Genomic DNA, 23,116 nt, shown 5'->3' on the forward strand with positions numbered 1-23,116 from the left:
CTGGGGCTAAACAAAGATGCTGCTGCTAAAGAGGCAGTACGGAGCCTGGCCAGAAGATAAAATAATCCTGAGGAAACGCCTTTTGTTTTTCCAGTAACTTTCTCAGGATTTTGGTTGCTGATGTTCAGACCGAAGCTTCAAACAGGTAGTTTGTTTAGGTGGTGTAATGACCTCAGTAGCATCAAAAAGACTTTTCCCTGAAACTCTCCTTAATCTAGCTTCATAGAGCACCCCCTCTCCAAGGATAGGTGAAGCCTTCTCCCCACTTTGCAATGGGAACTCTGAGATAGGACATGCGTGGTGGTCATGGTCTCATGGCAAGGGGCTGATGGCAAGGGGCTGAGAATAAATATCTGTTCCTCAGTGTGTCTGCTCTGCTTCCTAATCCCTAGGTTAGACAGTGAAGGATGGTGAATTACTATGTAGGGACACATGTTGAGACTATAAATCTGAAGTTTAATAGGCAATGGCATCCTTGTGGTTTTGTTCCTAGCCACAGGTTTTGTGCTATCCTCACAGAAAATCTGTGACCATGAACTGTGTTTTTTTTAAATCCTTTTCTGAAGAAGTGCAGTTTTTTGATTTATGAATGCAGAGCATTGGAGCTGCAATTTGTTATTTGCTGTTTTATCTCTCCAAAGTTGTAAAGACCACAGAAATCTGAATAGGAAAATATGTTTCTGTTCATTTGTTCTTAGGGTTTATTTTTTTCCACAGTGATCCACAGCTGTCCTCTGCACTTCCCAACTTTTTATAGTGCAAGGACTACCTACCCTTATTGAAAACCATCCAGAGACTTGTACAGCGCTGTCACGGTGGTTTCTGTTTATTATCACTTAAGATTTGCTTAAACTAGGAACAGACATCTATTACTGTTAGTTTTCCTTTATCTGTTTTGCCTACCTGCTGCATGGGAGTGTGTGCTCAGTGCTGGGTTTCTTGTGCCTTCTTCCTTGGGGGTTTGGGTATTTTGTAATCGTTTTGCAGTCTGTCTGCAGGCCACCAACGATGCACAGGGCCTGGGTAGGGGACCACTGCTCAACATCTCGTTTGGGCAAGTCTCAGGCAATGTCAGCCAATTCTCACTGCCAGAAAACTTATTTTTTCCCCAACCAGTTCTCAGTCTGCATCTTCCACATCTTCACATCCCATTGCCCCGTCACTATCGTTAAACCTCATCTATAATAATCCCCTCCATGGCACCAACACCTAGCTATGCATACTCTTTCACCTCTCTCCTGTTGTTTAGCAGTGCTAATCGTGCCATACACTAGCCTTCATCAGTTGGGTGTTCCTCCTTCAACCTCAAGTTGCTCCATTGGAGCAGAGCACTGCACTGACAAAGCTCAGGCCAGAGCAGGCCTGGCTGGGAAGAACAGAAGAACAGAAACGATGGTTAAAAAAGATCAGCATAGAGAAGAAATGGGGATGGGGGTGAGAGGAAATGCAGAAAGTAAAATATCAAGGAGAGAGGGAGCACCCTGTGAGATCAGATACTCTTGAACAAAAGGGAGAAGAAATTAAAATACAGAAAGCAGACACTGCAAAGTATGTGCCAAGACACACAATAAAGATAAGGACAAAGATGGCGGTGGGGACACAGTGACAACATTTTGACCTTGCATTTAGTGATGATGTGTTGTTTCTAACAACAAGAATGCTACAGATGCGTTTGGTAGTTGTCTGAAGTGGGAGCTGAACCCTCTCCCTGTCTGAGTAGCCTTTCCTCATTGCCAACTCTGGATTTGACATGGCCCACCTGCAGTTCTGTCTCAGTTTCCAAGGGCAGGCCTCTGACAGACTACCAGGCAGTTGGAAAAATAAAGAAATACCACTCTGTAAATGTGCCCTATAAAAATATATAGCCTCTTTTATCACTGCGTTCCTCTGACATATGAAGAGATTTTTCTTTCTGATGTCTTCAGTTCCAAAGACTGCATGAAGATGGGGCCAGTAACGGTGGTTGTCTGCTAATCGCGTGCCTCAGTGTGCGCGCCCGCTGTGAGGGAGGAAGGGCCTGAGTTTTACTGTCAGATCCAAACTGGAGAGCATAGAAATTGCGTTTGTAATAATCTCTCGAGAACTAAGGGCACTTGTACATCTCCACAGACAGAAGGCAAGCTAGTCTTTTCCAAACGTGCTGTTTTACATGCCTCTTCTAGTCAGGCACATCCCAAAGCGCAGCTGCGAGCTGAGGGAGTCGTGGTGGAGGCTCTGGGCTGGGTCAGCTCGGTGGCCTGACCCACCGAAATGATCCTTTCTGTGAGTGTAAGGCAGCTGTGTGGAAGGGTGCCACATCTAGTGGCACGCAATAGTTCTCAGAGGGCTTTTAGAGAAGGGTTTAGTCCTCACTAGGTCTCTGTCATGCAAATAGGAGTAGTGCTTGTTTTCAGGCTGGAGGGTTAGCGTCAACACGAAGAGTCAGTGGTGGGGCCAGGCTCCTGTTCTCACCTCTGGACTGTTATGGTCATTTGTTTGTATATTTAGTGTTGTCCTTTTGGCACTGGTTCCCCGTGGTGACTGGTCACTACAGGTTTGTGAAGGGGCGGTGACAGCAGCCAAGTGTCCAGCACCCAGCTGGCACTCGGTAGGATCCTGCTGCAGCTGCTGACCCCGGGGGGAGGCGAAGGGAAGGTTAAATGTGCCTGCTTGCGCTTGGTGGATTGTACGGGCTGATTTCATGCGGATGAACCGCTACAGAGATTGAGCCTCAGCCATGGAATTAGGTCTGTCCTGGACCTCAGGGCGGAGAAGGTGTGCTGAGACTGCAGTCACTCTGCTAGTGGGAGCCTGGTGATGAGTGAGCTTCAGAATGTGTTTGCCACCTGGAGAAGGAAGAAGGGATCGCTACTGACAGCTGGAGGGCTTTTTCTAAACTGACAGCTACCTTCAGAATTGCAGTGTGTGCAATTAAACTCAGAGCAGCACTTCCTAGCTGTAGGCTGCACTGAAACCTTGGGTTGAGTGAGGGTTTGTTTGTCCTCGGGTCTGGCCGTGAATTAAGAGTCTGGTTTAGAGGCTTTAGTGGGCTAGAATTGCCTTCTTGGTGGAGAAAATGCCATTGCTGTGCAAAGTCAACAGGAGCACTTTGAGATTCTAAGAGTCTTCTCTGCTCACTTTTGTTGATCCAGGTGGTCTTTCCTAAGTACAAAGTCAAAGAGATTACTGTTTGTCCCTTCCTTCATCTCCCCATGCAAGTGTCCTGTAATTGGCAGGAACACTGAAACCTCCCTGTCTCCGACTGCTGTTTGCTTGGGAAGTGAGATAGAACCGTACATCCCTCTGCATTTGCACTCTGAAGGCAAAGTTATTTGTGAGCCCTAAGCATATGGGTAGGAGAGCTGCCAAGGCAAAGTTGTTCCCAAGTATCTGTAAACTAAATCTGATTCCTTAAATTCATCCAGCTAAGAAACTTTAGCTCTGGCAAAGGCTTGTAAATATTACAGTACCTGTCACTTTTGGATGCTGCTTTCTGTTTTCATACCAGTGAAGTGAAAACTTTGAAGTCTGGGATGTTTTGTTTAGCTTTTTAGAGGTTGACCTCAAAGTATCAATCCTTCTGCTCCGTTTAGGATGTATGAAAATAGACTTTTCTTTTTGCAGAAAACTTCTTGCAGCAACAGTATTGCTAGTGTCCTGAGTTCTTGTATGTCCTCAGAAGACTGAAGCAGGTATTGAGATATGTATACCAAAATACAGAGGTTTTTCTGTTCTTTTCAGTGTTGCAATTTCCCCTTCTGTATGAGAGAAAATGCATAAGCATATTCTTAAAATGAAGTAACAAGCATTTAAACGATGCTTATAAAGTAGTTTCTGGATGTGCAGCACTCCGAGAGTATATAGTTAGTTTTGCTGGGGTTTTAGTTTACATGTACTTTTCACTTTCTGTACCATCTGCACAGCATAGCCTCCACCTGTTTGGATTCTCTGTGCTCACTGGGGTAGATATAGATGGTACTAAGTCCTGTTTTGCTTATTTTTGAGACAAGTTGCTGGTTGATGCAAATCTGTGGCTTGAGTTTGCTAGGCAAATGGTGTTCCCATCATTTTTGCTTGTCTCCAGTTGCTTCTTGGAGCAAGGTGTCACGCTGTGTCCCTTGAAATAAGACTTACAAGTGAGTTTTGGCAGACCCATTCTGAATTGTGGTTCTATACTGTGCAGCTAACTTGAGTTATAACTAATTTGTGACTCCATAGTTAAAACTCTGTGGACACAATATTTTTAAGACTGTGCTCACTGACAAGTTAATTTCAATGGTTGCTCCTGCTTGGGTGATGTCCTTGGTTTGAACATGTCAATGTGTGCAAAGCTTTTGTCTTTGGGCTCACTAACCTGTCCCAGAGCTGTGGCTGAAGCCAAAGTTCTCTTTGCACTTGAAATCACAATCCAACCCTCTTGAGAGGTGGAGATTTATGACTGAGCACTTTGAGTCCTACAGTGCTTTCCACACATTCCTGCTGCATGCGTAGAGGAATCAAAGTTCTCCCACAGCAAACAGGACGTGAGTCCTAGAGCATTTCAACCTACTGAATCACTAATAGGGCCAAGTTTTGACTGCAGCCATCCCACAACCTCATTTGAACAAGCAAGACATCAGCAGAAACACCCTGGACCAGAACTGCTCTATTCAATTTTACCATGGTTCCTTTTTTTTTTCTTTTTTCTCTTTAATCAAAGACCAATGAACAGTTTTGTCAAGGTGTCTCAGTGGAAAGAGGTGCTCTGACTCTGGCCTTGCCAGACCAGATGGGTACTGCTTTCATGACAGGGATGTCTCAATGGACAGTGGGATGTACTGCATGTCTGGCACCTTGGCTGAAAGAAACCCACACTGGGATCTGCCACCTGAGTGGCCCTACAGTAATGATTGCTTTGGGAGGCTGCCTGTTCCAACCACACTTGCTGACAATACAGGTTTTTGTAAAATGCCTTTGAAAATGTGATTTGAAGGTATAATATTAAGAACTAAGATCCCAGTTGCTTTTTACTTTCTTGGTTACATCTTGTGCAGCTACATATTCCTAAGTGGGTGATGGTTTTTGCCTGCCTACCTGTGAAGATGTGGACTTTGTATTTCCATTTTAGTGCATCTGAAAATTGACATTTCATCTTCTGAAATGTTTTCAGAATTGCAAATTCATGTCTGGCTGATAATCTTTCTGATGCTTTAGTATTGACTGTTAAAGTAAAGCCAAGACTCTCAAGAAGCAGTTAGTCTGGAGATAGCTTGTAATGATGCAGCTGAGAAGGTAAACCCCTGATCTTCATGTGGACTCTTTTTGTCTTGTAGATGAGAGGATCTGTTCACCACCCTTCATGGAGCTGACAAGTGCCTGTGGAGAAGATACCTTGCAGCTTATAGAGAAGAATGGACTGGCATTCCCTTTCAGTATGTAAATGGGTTTTTCATTGGTGCTTCTGGTAGGCTCTTAATATTGCATATGCTCCCTCAGGAACATTGTGGCCAACATTGCAGGAGTGTGTGGTTCATTGCCAAAGTGTACAGGTTAAAACCTTCCTGAAGCAAGTAGCTGTGAAGCAGTCTGCTTGGAATGTGGAACAAAATCCCTCCCTATCAGCTTTTACTTAGCTTTTTATTGATGTTCGGTACTTTAAACACCTCTCTACAGTAAACATGTGTTCCTGGGGTTTGCTAATAGTTCTAACAAAGTTAGCCTCTTTCCCTGAACTTGTGCAAGAAGTTTCTCCTGCCAGCTGTGTTCATTGTTTTTCTTGAGACAATCATTCCCTTGCTGTCTGCCCCTTTTTTCACCACTCCTTCCTTTTCCTGGTCCAGGCTGCAAATATAATATTTGAGGGTAGAAGAAAGAGTGTAAAACATAGCTATCAGGCACCAAAGGCCCACAGTCTCAAACAGCTGCTGTGAACTGTTTGTGCTTTTTAGCAGGTTTTGTTGTAGAACTTGTGCTTAAATTCATTCCTTTATTTGATTCTTTGCAGTATAAAGTGAGCTGAATTGGTTAGTCGGTGTTTGTTCCCTTGGCGTTTGCCTCATTTGTAAGGTTCAGAGGTAAAGTTGTGTGGAAAAAGCATGTTTTGCCCTTGCTGCCATTGCTCTCCAAAAAGAGACAGACAGATCTCTTGAAGCTAGATTGCAAAGCAGTACTTTAGAGCTCCCTGAATGGCTTTGACACCCCCTCCTCACCCCACGTGCACTGTCTTCTCAGTGTTGTATCAAACAGCATAGCCTACATATTCAGAAGGCCTGAATCAATCCCTCTAAATCATGATAAAATTATAAAATAACAAGAGTGATGTGGGAGTGCTTTTTCCTGCTTCTTTTTGGTTTTCTTTCTCTTTTTTTTTCCCCCTAAACTCTCCTGCTTTCCAGAGCATGTGTCTGTGAGACATCATGCACCGCTTTCCAAAATTTCCAGTTATGACTTATTTTGGACTCTAGTGCAGGTCATCTGCCTTTCATAGCTGCCTGTCCTCTTGCCTGGCAGCTTTATTCTTCCAGCAATCCCCAAAGAAGTCTTGTCTTATCCACTCCTTTACCACATGCAAGTTTTATCTCCTCTGTTTAACATATAAATACCATCAGCTCTACTCATCCTGCGGCTCCTGGGATCTTCAGCCTTTTCCTGGTTTCATAATAGCAGGACCATATATTTTCTTCCCCCCTTACCAGTTTTAGTAAGGAGATGAGAACCAGAATATGCAGAGCAGATAAGAAATACGGAGGAGAAAGCAGAACTGTAGGACTCTTTCTACTTCTTTTTCCCCCTCTATGGTTGCCTGTGAAAAATATGTTGTATCTTAGTTTGGTTCAGACCATTTGGTTTCCTATCCTTCCCCAGGAACGTGGAAGCAGGAAAAGCAGTTGGTTTCCACTGTATCCCAGCTCCCTTGTTTCCAGGACAATGTTTTTTGTGGTACATGTAAATAGCTCCAGCCTCAGGCAGAATCCCAGACTTGTGAGGAAGCCCTCTGAGTGGGTAGGATGGCAGTACCAGCAGTGGTACTAACTCCTGAGCTGATGCTTTGCAATTCTGTCCAGTCCTACAAATGACCTCTGTTTGCACGTCGGTTGCAGGAGGAGTAGAGAGAGGAGGGCTTGGAGCAAGCCAAGCTTTGCAGTGGCTGAGGATGCTGTTGAGGCAGAGACTGTCGGTGTTTTCTGGTACAGTCAGTGCCTTGGTCTGGTGAATCCAATGTTTGTAGGAGTGGGTGGGAATGAATTTGTAAAGGTTTTGTGTGTCCTGTCTCAGTGGTGCTTTTTTTTTTCTTTTATCTTTATCCAGTTTGTAAAACCAGAGTGGCTCATGGAACCAACTCTCATGAGGTGAGTTAAAAAAACGTTGCAGTGTTATCCCCCTGCTTCCACTTCCCTCACGCTGGTTTGTCTGGTGCTCTCTGATCCTGTAGTAGGCAGAATGAAGTCTATGCCCAAACCATTCTCCTTCCCCCTCCTCTCCCTTGGATTTAATAACACCATTATTTTTTCAAATTTATCTGAATTGTAGCTAAATCTGACTTTAACCTCTTGATATAAAAGTTCTTACTAGCAGTTTCAAGCTTCCATCGTCTAGTTTTCTTCCTTCTAGCAGTTTGGAGCCTCCAGTCAAGCTCCGTCTGCAAGGTGTCTCCTTCATCAGCCTTTCTTTTGGTGGGAAGTTACACTAAGGCGTGCATGTTTCCACCCTACGATGTTTCCCTCCAACATGTATGTGATAGTGATAAGAAATGGCTTTGTGCTGCAGATGAAGCAGAGGTGTGAGTGAAGGCAGGCTGGTTCCTCTCCTCGTGGGGAAGGGAGCAGCAAATAGTGGCTGTTTCCAGGCATGTTCAGTTGTAATAACGTGGTTGGAGCTGTGGGAAGAACAGAGCTGGTAGAATTATCTGCTTTCCCTTATTCCCGTAAGGCAATTGCAGTTAAAATGGTTCTGTATTCCTGGAAGGAGCGCATTCTCCGTGAGCTTAGCTTCCTCTAAATTTAGGCGAGCCGAGTCCTGATTTAATTCTTTTCCATTTGTGCTTCCTGCCTTCCTGCGTACCACAGCTCAGTTTTGAGAATCCTGTCCTCCCTGCTGGCTCTAAGAATGCCTGGCTTCCTTTGTTAGCAGCATGGTAATCGTTCCAGGTTTCCCAGCTGCTCCTGAAATGTGCAGTATGCTGCTGCAGCATCTCTGAAGACTGAAGGCCCTGAAGTGAAATGTCAGTCTAGATTAACAGAATGCCTACAGCTGAAATTTTGAATGGCCAGCACTTACTTTTAAAAATGCAGCTAGATTTTTCACTCAGACCTTAGTGTGGATCATTTTACAAGCATGACAGACAGCCCTGTTAGTTTGCTGGAGCAGCTGCTATAAATTTTTGCTGAGAGCAAAAGTGGATCGTTAATGAATTTAAAACCCTGGGTTCTCTGCTGATTTTTCTGTGTAGTTTTCTGTGTTGTTTTTCTGTCTCTGCATCTGCACCCTGAAATGTGTGAAGCTTTCAGGGACTTCCATCTCCCTGGTGAATATTTCCTTGCTGTCCCTTTATACAGTGCAGACATACCACAGCCTTCTCCTAGAATTCCATTTTCTGAGCAAAAATGAGGCTAAAATATAGTTGTAGGCTGCACTTTATCACAGGAACGTATAACTAGAGCTTACGAGAGTCCCCTGAAAAAAAGCCTGAAGTCTTGCATGGTACAAGTCTTGCATGGTACTTTACGTGTTTAGTAGTTGTAGTCACTTTTGGAGTTGCTGTGTTCTCAGGAGTGATCCATAAGTGTATTTATGATCAGAGAGGATCTGTCGTATAAATGCTGTTTTGTGGACAGTAATGACAAGGGGAGCATAGAATAAATAGTCTGCTTACAGTAGAGTCTGTCTAAAAGATGGACCAGAGGTCTAGGAGCAAGAAATTGTTGCCCGTTTTATTAATGCAAAGCTGACATTGAAACTAGAACCCAGCCTGGCCAGAGACCTGCTTTTCTTCCTAAGATGCCTGTTCAGAAAGATCCAGTACTGGCTAACAGGGACAGCTGGAGGTGTAGGCTTCAGTTTGGGCTTGGTGCCAGCTTTGGCCGGCAGATGTCACATCTTGCTGTGAAGGCACAGGCTAGCAAACCAAGGTGCTGGTAGTCGGTCTTCTGGTGGCGTCCCACAGTTCCACGTGGCCTCTGCACTCCGAGTCGCACCAGCCAGCGCAGCGCTTGAGCCCTGCTTTGTCAGCACCGTTTCTGTTAGAATTGAGCAGAGATGATTCCTAAAGGTTCTCCTGCCCGTTTGCCAGTAGGTCAGAATACAACTGTCCTTCGGTGAACCTGCTGTGAGACATCACTGGGACCCATAACCTGAAGAAACACATCCAGAATGGCTCTTCTTCTAAATGTGGAGCAGACAGGAATGAAAAGGCAGGGAATCACTGTGTTTTTTTCAGAGTGAATTCCTTCAGGACGTTGTCAGTAATATTTCTTGGTGCCAAATGTTTTGTTTTGCCTTCAAAAGAACTCTGCATCTATAATGAGGAACGCCATTTGGAAATTATGATATAAGGTATTGTTCCCATGTTACTGCCAGAGACAGCAGGTCTGTGCTAGATGACAAAGAGCAAGTGCACCCTGCAAGCAAATTCTTGGAGCTGTATTCATGCATGCTAAAAGTCATGAGACATCACAGTGAACCAGCATAACGCTGCACCATGGGAATTGGATGGGTTGTGTGCTAGTCCATCGGGCAGTCAGCACAGAGCTCTGCAGAAGAAAGGTTTCACATGGTTTTCCACTGGGTCAGTTCTGTACTGAGCAGATAAATATTCGGGGTTTCCACACCTGCAAAAAAAGGGTGATAAGTACCTGCTTGCCTTACGAAGCAGTGGCTTGCGGGAGTTAATTAACTGATATTTGCAGAGAGGACTTGAAGGTTAGGACCAATATAGTTTATACCAGTGTGACAATGTAGATATTATAAAATGAACAGTCTGTGCACAAGGAGGAAAAGCACAGTGGTTCTTGCCACCGGTGAGAAACAAATGAGTTACGATGTTACGGCTGTGAATCATCTTGTTGGACAATTCTGCCCGTTAGAGTGGGTTTCTTGCACAGATTATTACCACTCGCACATTCAGTCTGTGTGTCAAACAGGTAGCACAAGGTATAAGAGAGACAGAATGGGAATATCAGCTGCACGTACTCATTGAATGCACACACTGACTTGAGCTCAGAAAATGCTAATCTACTGAGTCATTGTGCATGCTTGCAGACAATTATGTGATCCTAAGTGGTCTACCAGATAAGGAGGAAAACAGAATAATAAATAGTCAGGTAGAGATAAAAATGTGCTTAGACTTTTAACTATAAATGTGTAGTCACTACATCACTTACCATGGCTATATTTTTGAACAACAAAGCTGCTGTATTTACTATTTTTATTACAGGAGCAAAGGTGTTAGCAAGAACTCAGTCTGACAGTACACCGTACAGCAAACGAGCAGCTGATCTTATATGTTATAAAGTATGAGTGAGAAAGCACAAAGTGGAAGAGTTTCTTTGTAAAATCCTTCCAGTGACTCTGACTTCACTAAGATGCAGCTGATCTCAGAAGGCATGAAAACTGACAGGAAGCATATGGAAAGATAACTCATCTGTACCGTGCTGAGGCAGGAAGCTCCAATTTTATTCTGTATCTTGCTGTGGAGTCATTGTGGGACCCACAGGAATTCTCTTAGCCTCTCTGGACTGTCTTACATCCCAAATAAAATACTAGGCTCAAGGAGGCCAGTGAGAAAATACTGACACAGATGAGGAAAAACTCATTTTCAGAGGTTAGGAATATTTCTGGCAAGTGTTGGGTGTCCTGCACTGAATGAGGTAGGTGCAGGCACAAAAAAAATGAAGGTTAACTGTTGTCTTGACAGCTCCTCAGTGGGGGAAGGTGCTCTAACCAAAGCACCTCTACCTTTGGGAGGCAGTTTTGCTCAGAAGAAAGGAAGATAAATGTCACGTCAGATTCTCTGGCCTTGGATAGTCCTTACTCACACTGACCTGACTGTCAAAACTCCCTTCTGCCTCTGTGGATAACAAGGCCCGGTGTCACTGGAATGATGAAGAGAGGTCCATGTTCAGATAACTAGAGCACAGCTATCTTAGGGTTTGGAGGATTGAGAACAAACCTAAGTTTATGCTCGCTGCTGTTGAGGGGCACCCAGGTATAAAGTAACTTCATCAGCTTGTGCTGCCAGTCCTTGCATCGGAGTCATGGCTGCATTTGGACCCCAACAACAAACCTGCAAGACAGGGCACCGTGTTCATGATAATTTAATGTGCATGTAAGCATCCAATGGATCTATGCCAAGAGCAGTGTAACGTGCTGAAGATATGCTGGCTTGTACTCCTCTGCAACTACCAACATCACTTTGGTTGTTTGAGGCAGCTGGTGTTCATCTTTAAGGCCCTATAAATGACTTCCTTTTTGGCATATTTTTTCCAGTCCCTTCGAGGGGACTATACATTTGAAATAATGAGGTGAAACCAAGCCACGAAAATCATTGGCCCAGCATTTGCTACTAGTAAGAACTGCTAGATGCTGGAAAAAGTTCTCTGACAATGTGGGTGAAATCTTGTTGCTTAGGACACTGCAAGTGGACTGTACCAAACCACAGGAAATACTGCTGCAGAGAAGAACTTGTATTGTTAGTATACAGACCTGCTCATTTGCACTTCTTTTGTTCTTGTGATATCAGCTTGTGTCTGATGCAGCCTTTGTTGGCAGTACTGGTCAAATGTTTTACCATTTCTGTTCTTCTAAAAACCTGCAAGTGCAGTAGCGTCCTAACCAGAAGTGAGTAAATGAAATTTCAGGGAGCTGAGAAAAAAAAAATTCATTGAAAGTGAAAGCTACTCGGCCAGTTGTGCCTGGAGAGTTATGTGTCAGTGAAATGAAATGTAATGAAATAGTACTAGCTGCTGAGAAGGGATTCACCCTTGGTCAATATATATCCACCAGTAGATGTTCCCCCTCGCTGCTTGTTGGCAAGTGTGAAGTTATTGAAAGGCTTGTGCACAACTCTGTGTGTGTGTGTTTTCAGATGGCGATCATCTTCAACCAGGAGGGCCTGAAGGCTGTCCGCCCCCCTTGTGTCATTCAGAGCTTCATCAATCACAACGCTGTGCTGTATAAAGTGTTTGTGGTCGGGGAATCCTACACCGTGGTGAAGAGACCATCTTTGAAAAACTTCTCTGCTGGAATCTCAGGTACGTTGTGCCAGTTTGAAATGAAATGTCAGTTCTTACAGCCTTGGCAACGACCATCTCAAAAAAAAAAACTTTTGAAAAGGCTGCTGAAATGAAGGCATCTGGTTATTATATGCCATATTACCTCTTCTGTATTATTTCACTAGGAAGGGAGATAACTCGTGGGCTCTGGAATATATATGAATGACAGTCATATAGTAAATATTTATGTAATAGTAACCTGAGTCTTACCTGTTAGAAACAGTGTTTTATGTCATGTGGAAGTGGGGAGACAGAGAAATTCTCTAATTTCACAGTAAGTTCCTATGTCATTTGTTCCGGAGTTTGTTTATAAATGTGCTTTGGAGAGAATTTCCTGGATTCCATCGCTTCAGAACTTCCTTTCCCTATTTTTACCTTGATTATTTATGTGTGTTTAAATTAAAGATCACTTGTGCTTTCCCCTAAATGAGCCTCTCCGTACATATGAGGCCCAGTGTTGTAAACCCTAGTGGAAAGCTTCCTTTGGTGTGTGGGTACCAGCTGTGTTGGAGGGCAGGAGGAACGGACTTGTCAGTAAAGACAGTGACCCTCCTATAGGTCACTAAACAGCAGTCACAAAAAAGCTCCTTTCCCTTGAAGAGCCTGAGAACTACATCTTCTGTGGGACGTCACAAGCAAGGAGGGATTAGTGGGGCATGAACGTTAGTGGAGCATGACCAGACACGGCCCTTTTGGAGCAGCTGAGTGAGAGCAGCTGCGCCACTCTGAGCATACACAAGCTGTGAAGGTGCTTGGTGCTCCCTGGAGCTCCCAGGGCATGGAGTCCTGTACAAATCCAGCAGGTGGTGGGAGGGGAAGGTAGCAAGCTGAAGGAAATGAACGAACAAGTGCCAGTGTCTTGTCACTTTGTGTTTCTGCTGATCGTAATGTGTCAGTGTGTGCTCACCGTTGCACTCAGCACACGAGCACATACTTGGTTAGTTTATGTGGGGTTCAGTAGGATCCTGGTAAAAGGCCTTGTCTGTAGCTGTGTGAGGCGTTTTAGGCATGCTGAGTGTCCTGACCGAATGAAGTAGGCCTGGATCTGTGCTCACATCAAATACCATGACAGTTGGTCTGTACTTTTGCAGGAAGAGAACATGTTAAGGCATCTTTCTAAAAATGGCTTTGCTAATGTCTCATCAGTTAGTGTCAGACTTTAAAGTCGTCTGGAAGCCCACACAAAAAGAAGTTTTGTGGGCAGATTAGGATAAGTGTCTGGCTTACCCATATCACTGGGGGTCCCAAGGGGGCTGAGCTACAGGTACCTGACGAAGCAGGACCAATGATGAGGCAGATCCAGTGGCTCTGAGGCATTCCCGGGAGCTGACCGTCTGAAAGCATAGGGCCTTTCTAGACAGGAGGAGAGGCAAGAAGAGTACGTGGTGGTGGTGTTAGAAACCTCCAGGGCAGATGGAGTGGAGAGGGAGGTGCTGGTACAATTCTCCTCATGGTTTCCACCGTGGTACATTAGTGGGTTTGGTCATCTCAAGGTGTCTCCTGCGTTCCTAAGGTGCTTCCAAAAGGAGGTCAGGTCCAGACCATAAAATTTCCTGCCTTCTTCCACAGCAAAAGTGCCCTCACTGTAAACTGGCTGCTATCAGTCTGCTGCCTGCAGTGACAACAGCTTTTCTCTTCTGTTGCATGCCTTCCCATTTGAACAGTCCTGTTGAATGTATCAAATTAGTAGAAATTTAACTCCATTATTAATTAGGTGGAGGAATCAAAACTGGTTTGTGTTAACTCCCTATAGTTCTATTTATCTGTGAGCTGAGGTCTGGAAGCCATGGTTGACCCGGGCCGTGGTTTGCTGCCTGTGCTCACAGCCAAGTTGTATGAGCGGGCTTGCAGGTGGATGGTGCAGGCGACTGCCCAGTATTGATCAAGTCTGGATTCACTGGACTGCAGTGCCATCTACTGTTCCTTGCACTAATCTTTGGGAAATTAGAATCCACTATAAAGTTATTTACAACCTTCTTTTAATTCCAGACAGAGAATCGATATTTTTCAACAGCCACAATGTCTCAAAGCCAGAATCATCATCTGTCTTAACAGCAGTAAGTACACTTGATCTTTTTTGTTCTGTCACGGCTGAAAAACTATCTAGTCCTTTCTTATCAAAGCATCAGTAGCTAGCAACTCTCCTTCACAAGTTGTCTGCTTCTGTGTTGCAGGCTGAGGTCTGTTTGGTACAACGAACCAGCATGACTGTGTGTCCCTCTGGTATTCCTTACCGAGCTCTGGTGAGGAAGCACTGATACAGGCCTGTCTGCTGCTCACAGGCTTAAACTCCCCAAATCTAATCTAGACAAAGGGAAGAGGAAGCTTCTGAATACAAATATCTGCCCTTTTCCTGTCCAGAGAGCTTCATAAGCATAAATCGGCCTTTTAGGACTCAGTTCTGTGAGGAAAGACAAATGGTGAAAATTCAAGTAGAGAAATTGCATTGGGCACGACCACAGAGGGACAGACAGTAATCAGCTGCAGTGCAAGCTTTGCTGAGCTGCAACCAGAGGACCATTTCAGGGGGTCTTCTGAGTCCCACAGTGCAAGCAGATGCCATGCTTTAATGCTTGCATTACCAGTCCTTGTAATGAGTTTTGTATGTATGAATCCAAACAAGGCCTAAGGTACTCAACTGCTGTGAAAGTCGCTTTGCAGGACTGGGTCCTTTAAATCTCTGAGTCTCCAGATTCTTTTCTGTTTCACAAGCTCTATTTGGGAGTAGTTTTGATAGTAGCGATGATTAAATTTAAGTTGTGTAAATGACTGATGGGCATGTTAAATTTTAAAGCTGTAATTTTGCTAGTCGTAAATCCTTCTGTAGGTTGGTTAATCTACTTTTAAACTTACAGAGAATATACCCTCTTGTCATAAACATACTTACTCCATACGTGCTTCTGTAGGCATATGTATACTTTTGCTGCATAAAGTCTTGTTTAAAACATGAAAAAATGACATCTTCCAGTCATAAGTAACCTGAGTTATTCTTAATAATAAATGTCTATGGAATAACTTAGAGATGAAAACTCACATGAAAGATATCCCCTTTGAATTAGCTGCTGCCTTGAAGATACCAGCTGGGTTGTTCTGTATGGGTCAGATGAAACTAGTAGAAGGAGTCTGTCATATCAGTCCTTCAACATAGGCCTTAATCTACGTTGAAATAACAGATTGATATCCAGAGCATTTGCAGCACAGGGTTAAACTGGTCAGCTGTTTTTGTTTTCTAAGGTAAAGATGTAGTACTTAATATAGTGATTCTCCATTGATTCCTATGCTGACATGTTGTTCAAGGAACCTCACTGATACGAAATAAAGAGCTAGGTGCTTTAGAGAAGGTGAACTTCTGATACACGTAGGATTACGAATTATGAACTAAGTTTCTCTTTGTTTCTTTCTGTTTTGTGCCACCGGTTCTCTGCAATTATATTTGGTGGAAATACACCTGGAAAATGAAATTTGATCTTTCCACTGAGAAGACTGTTTCAGAGTCCCTTAGTAATGTGTCTTTTTCCACTATAGCTGGATAAAATCGAAGGAGTATTTGAGCGGCCAAATGACGACGTCATCCGGGAAATCTCTAAGGCACTGCGGCAAGCTCTGGGAGTTTCCCTCTTTGGAATTGATATCATCATTAACAATCAGACCGGGCAGCATGCAGTCATTGATATAAATGCATTCCCAGGTGAGAAAGGCCTTTCCACTCATGCTTTGCAGAAGCCATGCAGTGTGTGCTTAGTGTGAAGTTTTGCTGCTGGTGTCTCACATCATTGCTTTCCAGGTGGGGAAAGGGAGAGCAGCATGCAAAATTATCCTGAGATCAGACACTGTTTAATCTAGCAAGGGCAGAACCCTAATCTAGATGTGGAACAGGCTACTGAAATATTAGCTTTTAGGAGATACAGTCAAAGTTTAGTGGCCAGCTGTAACTTGACTTTCATGCTCTTCCCTGGAGTTGCCCAGGAACTGGAACATGGACTGTGTGCTGGGACCTGACCTTTCTAGCCCTGTCTCTCATTCTGAAGATGAAGAGAGGAATAATACATTCTATTTTAAGAGAGCTTCTGAGATTATTTTTCTCCAGACTCTGAGCCATTAAAAGTATTGAGGGGGTGGGAGCAGCAAACTGTTCCCTAGAAAATTTCTTCCTGTGCAAATTGATTCCCTATGAAAACACTTTTTGTGCACAAAAGAAGTACCAGGAATCTGAGGAAGATGATAAAATTGCAGGTTCACAGGAGCTGCTATAAAGGTTGAAATATCCTTGCATGTTATCATAGGTGAATCCTGGAGTGAAACAATAGAATACACCTTGTGAAAATGGGTAAATTTGTCCTCCACTTTGTTAGCGCAATATATGTCTTGGAAACAGCTAAACAAGCTCCTTGACCACTGGAATTGTTAGAAGGAGTTATAAGTGTGTATAATAGGAGACAATAATGCTCTGTCACTTGTGCTGGATTCCTGTCTATCACAGGAAAAGATTATCTCATCTCATCTACTGGTGTTTTGCATGGGATTTTTCACTTTGAGAATCTTGTATCGTTACCTGAATAGTCTTGTTTGTTTCCAGAGGTACAGGCAGACTCTTACATAGTTTAAGCTGTCGCTGAAGACTGGATTTTCAGTATGGCTGAGGTATCTTTACATCTAGAAGCCCTGCGCTAATCCACCAGTCCAAGTCGTCAGTCCCAGTGTTGCCCTGTCGTGCCTTGCCTTTCTGTCTCTGCAGTGACTGCCTTCCTTTTAAACCTCCAGCCCCACTATTCTAAGGTCACTTTGCTGCTTGGTTCTACCATATGGTGCTGATGCAGTCTGCAAATCTATGAAAACAGTCTTCTGTCAACAGCAGTGAAACAACCTAAACTAGGTGTCAGATGGAGCCAAATCTGTTTTATGAATGGGTGTATATTTCAGACAGGGCATTGAAGGCAGCGATGTAAGACATCCCTCTGCAATCCTGAATTTTGCATTCCTATTTTGCAGTCTGTTGATGGGGTAATTTTTTATTTGCGAGTATTGTTCTGGATTTGGTACTTTGCACAGACTGAACTTCACCTTTTTGTGAAATGTTGAAAAGCCCAGACTGGGGGACAGCTAGTGGCAAACTTAACTATTTAAAGAGGAGTCATGTTTCCTTGTAATACTCATGCTCTGCTGTACTTCTGCCCTAAGGCAATAGTTTTTGATATTCAACCCAAGTCCTGCATTTCAGTCTGCACAATAATTGGACCTTGAAGAGATGTCAGCTTATCAGAGTCCTTTCAAGATACTTGAGAGCACAGGAAAGCTTCTTGTGGACAGTTCTACATCGTGTCTCACACAGGATTTTTATTTGTGTGTGTGGTAAACGTGGGTAGTGAAGGTAGCTACTGGCATTATCTCCATGGAGTAGGGTGTTAAAGACCATTTGGAGAAAGTCCAGAGGATAGCAGCAGGGACCAGACATGTGGAAGAGAGAAGGCTGGGGGTAGACAAAACTGTCTTCAAATCTGTAGAAGATAGCAGAACTGAGAGATTAGGTGCTTTTAAGGGCTGCTGACATCAGAGAAGAAGTAACGGAGTAAAATACAACAGAGAAGAAAATCTACATCTCAACATGGAATATCCTGCTGCTCAAAAGCATGTTCAGGCCAGGCAGATGCATTTCCCTCCAGGGGCCGGTTTGATTTGAGGATGAGCAGCTTCAAGGACTGACTTCATCAATGAAGTCAGCACCTTGTAAATGAGAAGCTGAAATGCAGCCCTGCTCAAAAGGGTCCCTGATGGGTTGTGTCAGCAGTGGGGTCACACTGTTCCTGGCTCACTGCAGTCCTAGGAAGGGCCTTTCCCTCATTCCTCCTCCTCAGGTCATCCTGTCCTGCAAGAATTGCAGAAGAGCCGAATTGGAGCCAAGTTAGACCCACTGGGGACCTGTTACATTACAATGCACCACAGCATTTTGGGGAGGGAGAGGAAGAGGTGCCCTTTCAGGAGCATTCAAAGCCTCTTTCATGGAGCTCAAGCTACAGCACGGGCCAGACCTGACCAAAGCTATGTCCAGCTGCCCAGAGGCTTGGCTTCCTTGTCTGCTGTCTTTTAACAGGTTTGAAGCTCCTTTGAATCTGCCAATCCATGGATGTCATCTTGAAATTAATTTAACATTAGAATTTAGAGCAGATGTGTCCTGGTTTCAGCTGAGGTAGAGTTAATTTTCTTCCCAGTAGCTGGTGTGGTGCTGTGTTTTGGACTTAGGATGGGAATAATGCTGATAACACACCCATGTTTTAGGTGTTGCAGTGCAGTGTTTACATTAAGTCAGGGACTTTTCAGCTTCTCACACGGCCCTGCCAGCGAGGAGGCTGGGGGTGCACGAGGAGCTGGGAGGGGACACAGCCAGGACAGCGGGCCCCAACTGTCCAAAGGGGTGTCCCATGCCACATGAGGACGTGCTGAGCAACAAAACTGGGGTGCCGCTGCACCCCAGTTGCACATTGCATCACTTGCTTTGTATATTCTTTTGTCATTAATATTTTTTCCCTTCCTTTTCTGTCCTATTAAACTGTCTTTGTCTCTACCCATGAATTTTACCTTTTTGGTGATTCTCTCCCCCATCCCACTGCGGAGGGGGAGGAGGGAGCAAGCAAGTGGCTCTGTGGTGCTTAGCTGCCTGCCACACAACAAGATGTACCTGTAGGAGGATGTTATTTGTTATCTGCTTCATTTAGCACCAGCTATGCCTCAAAAAGATTTTAAAGATAAATGCCCAAAAGGCCTATTGTGTCTGCTGTTCTGTAGGAAACCGCCTGGGCTATATTTAGCTGTGGTTACCAGCCGAGATATTTAACTGCAGGCCTAGGCACGCAGTGCGTGCATTTTGTGTTGGCCTGACCTCAGGTAACTGAGAGAAGAGGCTCCATGGGGCCTGGTGCTGTGTCGCAGCAGCTGGGGATCCATTGGGGATCTCACTGAGCCCGAGCAGCTGCCTGTCACCAGGACGTGTGAACCTCTGGCTCTGTGCGCTTATATTTGGTAGCTGGAAGCGTCACATCTGGAAGTGCGGCCTGTATGTGTGGGCATGCTGCTGCCAGTGCAGGCCCTGGGCTCTCCAGTTCTCTCTGCCCCAGAGAAGATGCAGAAAACCAGAGTATGTCCAGGCCAAGGCAGGTCTGTTCCAGTCAGGTGTGTAGCATCTCCAGCACTAGCTTAAAAGTGCTCACAGACATTTCTTGACTCTGCAGAGCTCAGGGAGACAGGGTACTTGTTTTCAAATGCTGGGTGGACTTCCTTCCTATCCATGCTCTGCCAGAGGACTCTGGAGACTGCTTTCATCATAGCAAAATTCAGCCCAGCCTTTTTGAAAGATCTGCAGCAGCAGCCAGTGAAGAGAGTGAGGCAGTAACGAGAGTTTGCAGCCTTCCCCGTATTATGGCTCAAGAGTTGAGACACCCTGGTCCTCTTCCTCCCTTCCCTGTATTTTTTTTTAACTGTGTGAACTTTTTTCTCAGTGACCAAGCAGGATTATTTGGGCCTTTCCATCCAGTGTGCAGCGGGCCAGCACAGAGGAAGCTTGCCTGAAATGTATAGCCTCCTTACACTGTAGCATCTGCTGCTTTCAGGACTGGATAACTAGCCACCTTATTCCCAGTAAATATTTAATGCAACTTCTTTGTGAGTTTGCCGTGTGCCCTCAAACAAGGCTGGCTTGTTTTCACTGAGCAGACGTGAAACACTCTAGGGTACTGTGGGTCTCCTCGCTGAATATTAAAGCTGTTACTATGGAGATGGCTTATTCCCAGGGAGTTGGAAGCACTCTGAGTAGATTTGAAGGCTAATCCCATGGCTTTTACATAAGCAAGAAAGCGTAACAAGCACCTCTGTCAAAAGAGGTGGAGATCTTGTTCTGGCTCCCCTGGCCAACCATGAGAGCCCTGGTTGTCCCTGATGGATGGGTTATAGCAGGGGAAACTGGGAAACTTGAAGTTTTTAAATGGACGATTTGTTTGGGGAATTTCTTTAGGGGCCTTTGAGAAAGGAGCTGTTGTCACACAAACCACTAGCAATACAAGACCTGTTACAAAGTACCTAGGAGAATTACAGTCGAGTCCAGTAAAATCCAAAGCAATGTAGCAGCTTAAATAAGAGTTAATTGGTTAATGTATGAGTTATAAATACGCCATAAAACCACATTTATCTCAAGGTTAAATTATCCTCTTACCTTGTGTTTTTCAGGAAGTTGGTTTATTACTGCCAAAGGAATTTGGCTTTTACAGGAGAAGGGAGATTAAAGCTGAATTATTTATGGCTCTGAGGGACTCTTCTGCCCTGCGATCACGTCACTAAAAGTGTTTTAAAATATACATTTACTTTGTGGTCTCTGGTTCTGCTCGTGTGCTTATCTGTTTGAATGTGTGCTATTCACATGGAACTTTTAAAATGTAATTTATTGCTTCAGCCCCCTGTACTAGTATTGGATCACTTGCAGAATACTTTTATAGACATCTTAAGACAATCAGCCTAGCCCATCAAATACACTGCATGTCGTGTCACCTCTAAATACTAAATCAGATTGATGCTAATTTCAGTTAATGCAGTAATAGTTATGATCTATTTCAAAATTCTGTATAGACATGGTGCTTGTCTGATTCAATTTTAACATGAATGTAATGATAAAACTGCACCCATACCTGAGTGTTTAAAATGGAGGCAGAAGCTCTGTACACCTGCCATCCCCCTTTTTATCGTGAAAAATGTAGTATCTTCAGGTATTTGACCAACTTTTTAAACCAGGAAATAGTTGTTAAATTGCAGTGCAAATTATCTGGAATCTCGTAACAGAACCATGAAGAAATACGGTTTCAGTGCTGAAAACAAATACTGGTGTTTCTACCAAATACTGTATCATCGACATATGCTTAGTGTCCCTTGAGGTTTTTTTCAGATATTGTTCTAGTGAGGAACATGTTTTAAGTGCCAAGGTAGGTTAGATTAGACAAGCATCACGCTGCCTCTTTCCTACTGCCTTTTCTGTAGGGTGTAAAGCACGCTGAGCTGCTCTCTGAGGTTTCCCTCACTGGGGGCGTTGTTGGGGAAATTTTAGAGAAGGTCCAGACCCTCGGGGAAAAAGTGCTTTAGAGCCAGTCTCTGCAGTATATTCTGGAACAGGATGCAGAAGATCAGTGTTACACCACAGAGGTTGTAAGTTAGGGAAAAACCTGGACTTGGACTGCTTTCAGTCACAGGGGCATCATGGAAAAAAAGTCATTTTATTATAAGCTGCAGGGCAAGGAAAGCCCAGGAAATAAACTGCTAGAAGAGGCCTTTCAGAGAACTTATGGAAATGGTTAAATTGCCTTTTTTTTCTCTGCTTCGTTTTCCCCCTTTTCAGGTTATGAGGGCGTTTCGGAATTTTTCACTGATCTCCTGAACCACATAGCTGCTGTCCTGCAGGGTCAGGCACCCGAGGTGACCCAGCTAAACCGCAGCAAGCTCCTGGCTGAGCAGACCGGCGGGATCATGGACGAGCGGATATGCTGCGCAGGCACGGGCTGCCTCAGCGTCATGGGAAAAGACTCCTCCTGGATTGTGGAAAGCGAGACCAACAGCTCAGTAAAACTGCAACACCAGAGACTAGGCTGCAACTCGGCAGTGTCCCCCAGCTTCCAGCAGCACTGCGTCGCTACGTTGGCGACAAAAGCTTCCTCCCAATAACTTGCCAATGCCATGGACTGAGGAGAAGCCGCAGGGATACAAATTGTGGTCCCAGAACCAGATCAGGCTGTAACAGTACAATTGTGAAAAAAGGAAACAAAACACAACACAAAAAAAGCAAAATAATTCAAAAAAAAAAAACAATTTCCATTTGATTTAACCTGATTTGCTGATGAAATGGACTGAGAGGGGGAGGGTGGGAAAGTGATTCAGATCCATTTCATCAGATTCCAGTTGCAAATCTGTAGTGAGTTTACACACATGTGGGTTTTAACACTAGACCTTTCATTGTGGGAGGGTTGCTCTTTTGTTTCTATTGTTCTTTGTAATCACTGGTGACCAGCATTTTAAAATCGGACCTCATGGTATCAAGAAGATAATAATGTTGAAAGGAATGTATGAATGTAACAGTGCTAGAGATTTTTGCCTAAAATGCTCCCCATTCCCCTTTTCTAGGTAGGCCATTGCAAAAGAAAGCTGAGACAGCTTCAGTGTCACTAAACCAAATCTCCTGAAACTTAGTCGAGGTGTTGCCAGGTAGCTTGCCGTGAGCCGCGGCACTCGGAGTGGGACCGAGCGGACGGGTTGTTGGTTGTTCAGGGTGCACGACTGACGGGGCCGCCCCGGTTCCAGCTCCCCAGCTTTCCCCCCAGGCCTCACGGCTTCAGTCAATAGCAGCTTCTAGCTACACTTGCCAACTGTGAGGTGTGTCCAGGCAGGCTGGAGTCTGAAAAAAGGGGTGTAGATAGTTAGGTTGAGTGATTTAGTTGATTAAATATCATCCTTTCAATCGTTCGCTAGCAGTGAAATCCTAGAAGAGCAGCTCATCTCTTAGCAGAGCGTTTAATTCTCCCTCGTGCACTTGGGAGGGCTCCGGGACAGCTCTGCCAGCAGGCTGCCAAACAGAGCCACGCGCTTTCCTTGGAGCAGCACGCCTGGTCTGTGGATCCAAAGGGGTAACACAGTCGCTGCCTTTTTTTTTTCTTTTGCAAGGTAAACGTGAGCAGAACTGTGTACCTTTGTATGAGATGGCAGGATGTGACAGTCCTAGCTTAGGGACCGCGTCCTTGTGTTGCAAGCTGCCAGGTGATGGTTGCCAGATGAGGCTGTGTGGTAATTTGCAGGAGTGCTTTGTGCTATGTGGATGCTATAGCACAGCCTCATTGTATCTCTTGAGATGTGCAGTAAACCTACAG

The 23,116-nt window shown here is 44.5% G+C and overlaps 1 protein-coding gene across 5 annotated transcripts in view; it reads left to right on the forward strand.

Moving 5' to 3' along the window:
• Positions 1-22,093, forward strand: part of ITPK1 (inositol-tetrakisphosphate 1-kinase) — a 137,450-nt gene extending 115,357 nt beyond the window's left edge. For 4 of the 5 annotated variants that reach the window (XM_040557241.1, XM_040557240.1, XM_040557244.1 and 1 more), the window contains 6 exons: positions 5,292-5,390; positions 7,267-7,307; positions 12,041-12,206; positions 14,217-14,284; positions 15,753-15,915; positions 21,598-22,093. In XM_040557241.1, coding sequence (XP_040413175.1) covers positions 5,292-5,390; positions 7,267-7,307; positions 12,041-12,206; positions 14,217-14,284; positions 15,753-15,915; positions 21,598-21,920 — 860 coding nt within the window. In that variant the 3' untranslated portion in view covers positions 21,921-22,093. Of the gene's footprint in view, positions 1-4,727; positions 4,916-5,291; positions 5,391-7,266; positions 7,308-12,040; positions 12,207-14,216; positions 14,285-15,752; positions 15,916-21,597 lie in introns of those variants that run through there. The other variant, XM_040557243.1, reaches the window with a different exon arrangement.
• Positions 22,094-23,116: the final 1,023 nt, after the last annotated feature.

Source organism: Cygnus olor, chromosome 5 (assembly GCF_009769625.2).
Source record: "Cygnus olor isolate bCygOlo1 chromosome 5, bCygOlo1.pri.v2, whole genome shotgun sequence".
Lineage (NCBI taxonomy): Eukaryota > Metazoa > Chordata > Aves > Anseriformes > Anatidae > Cygnus > Cygnus olor.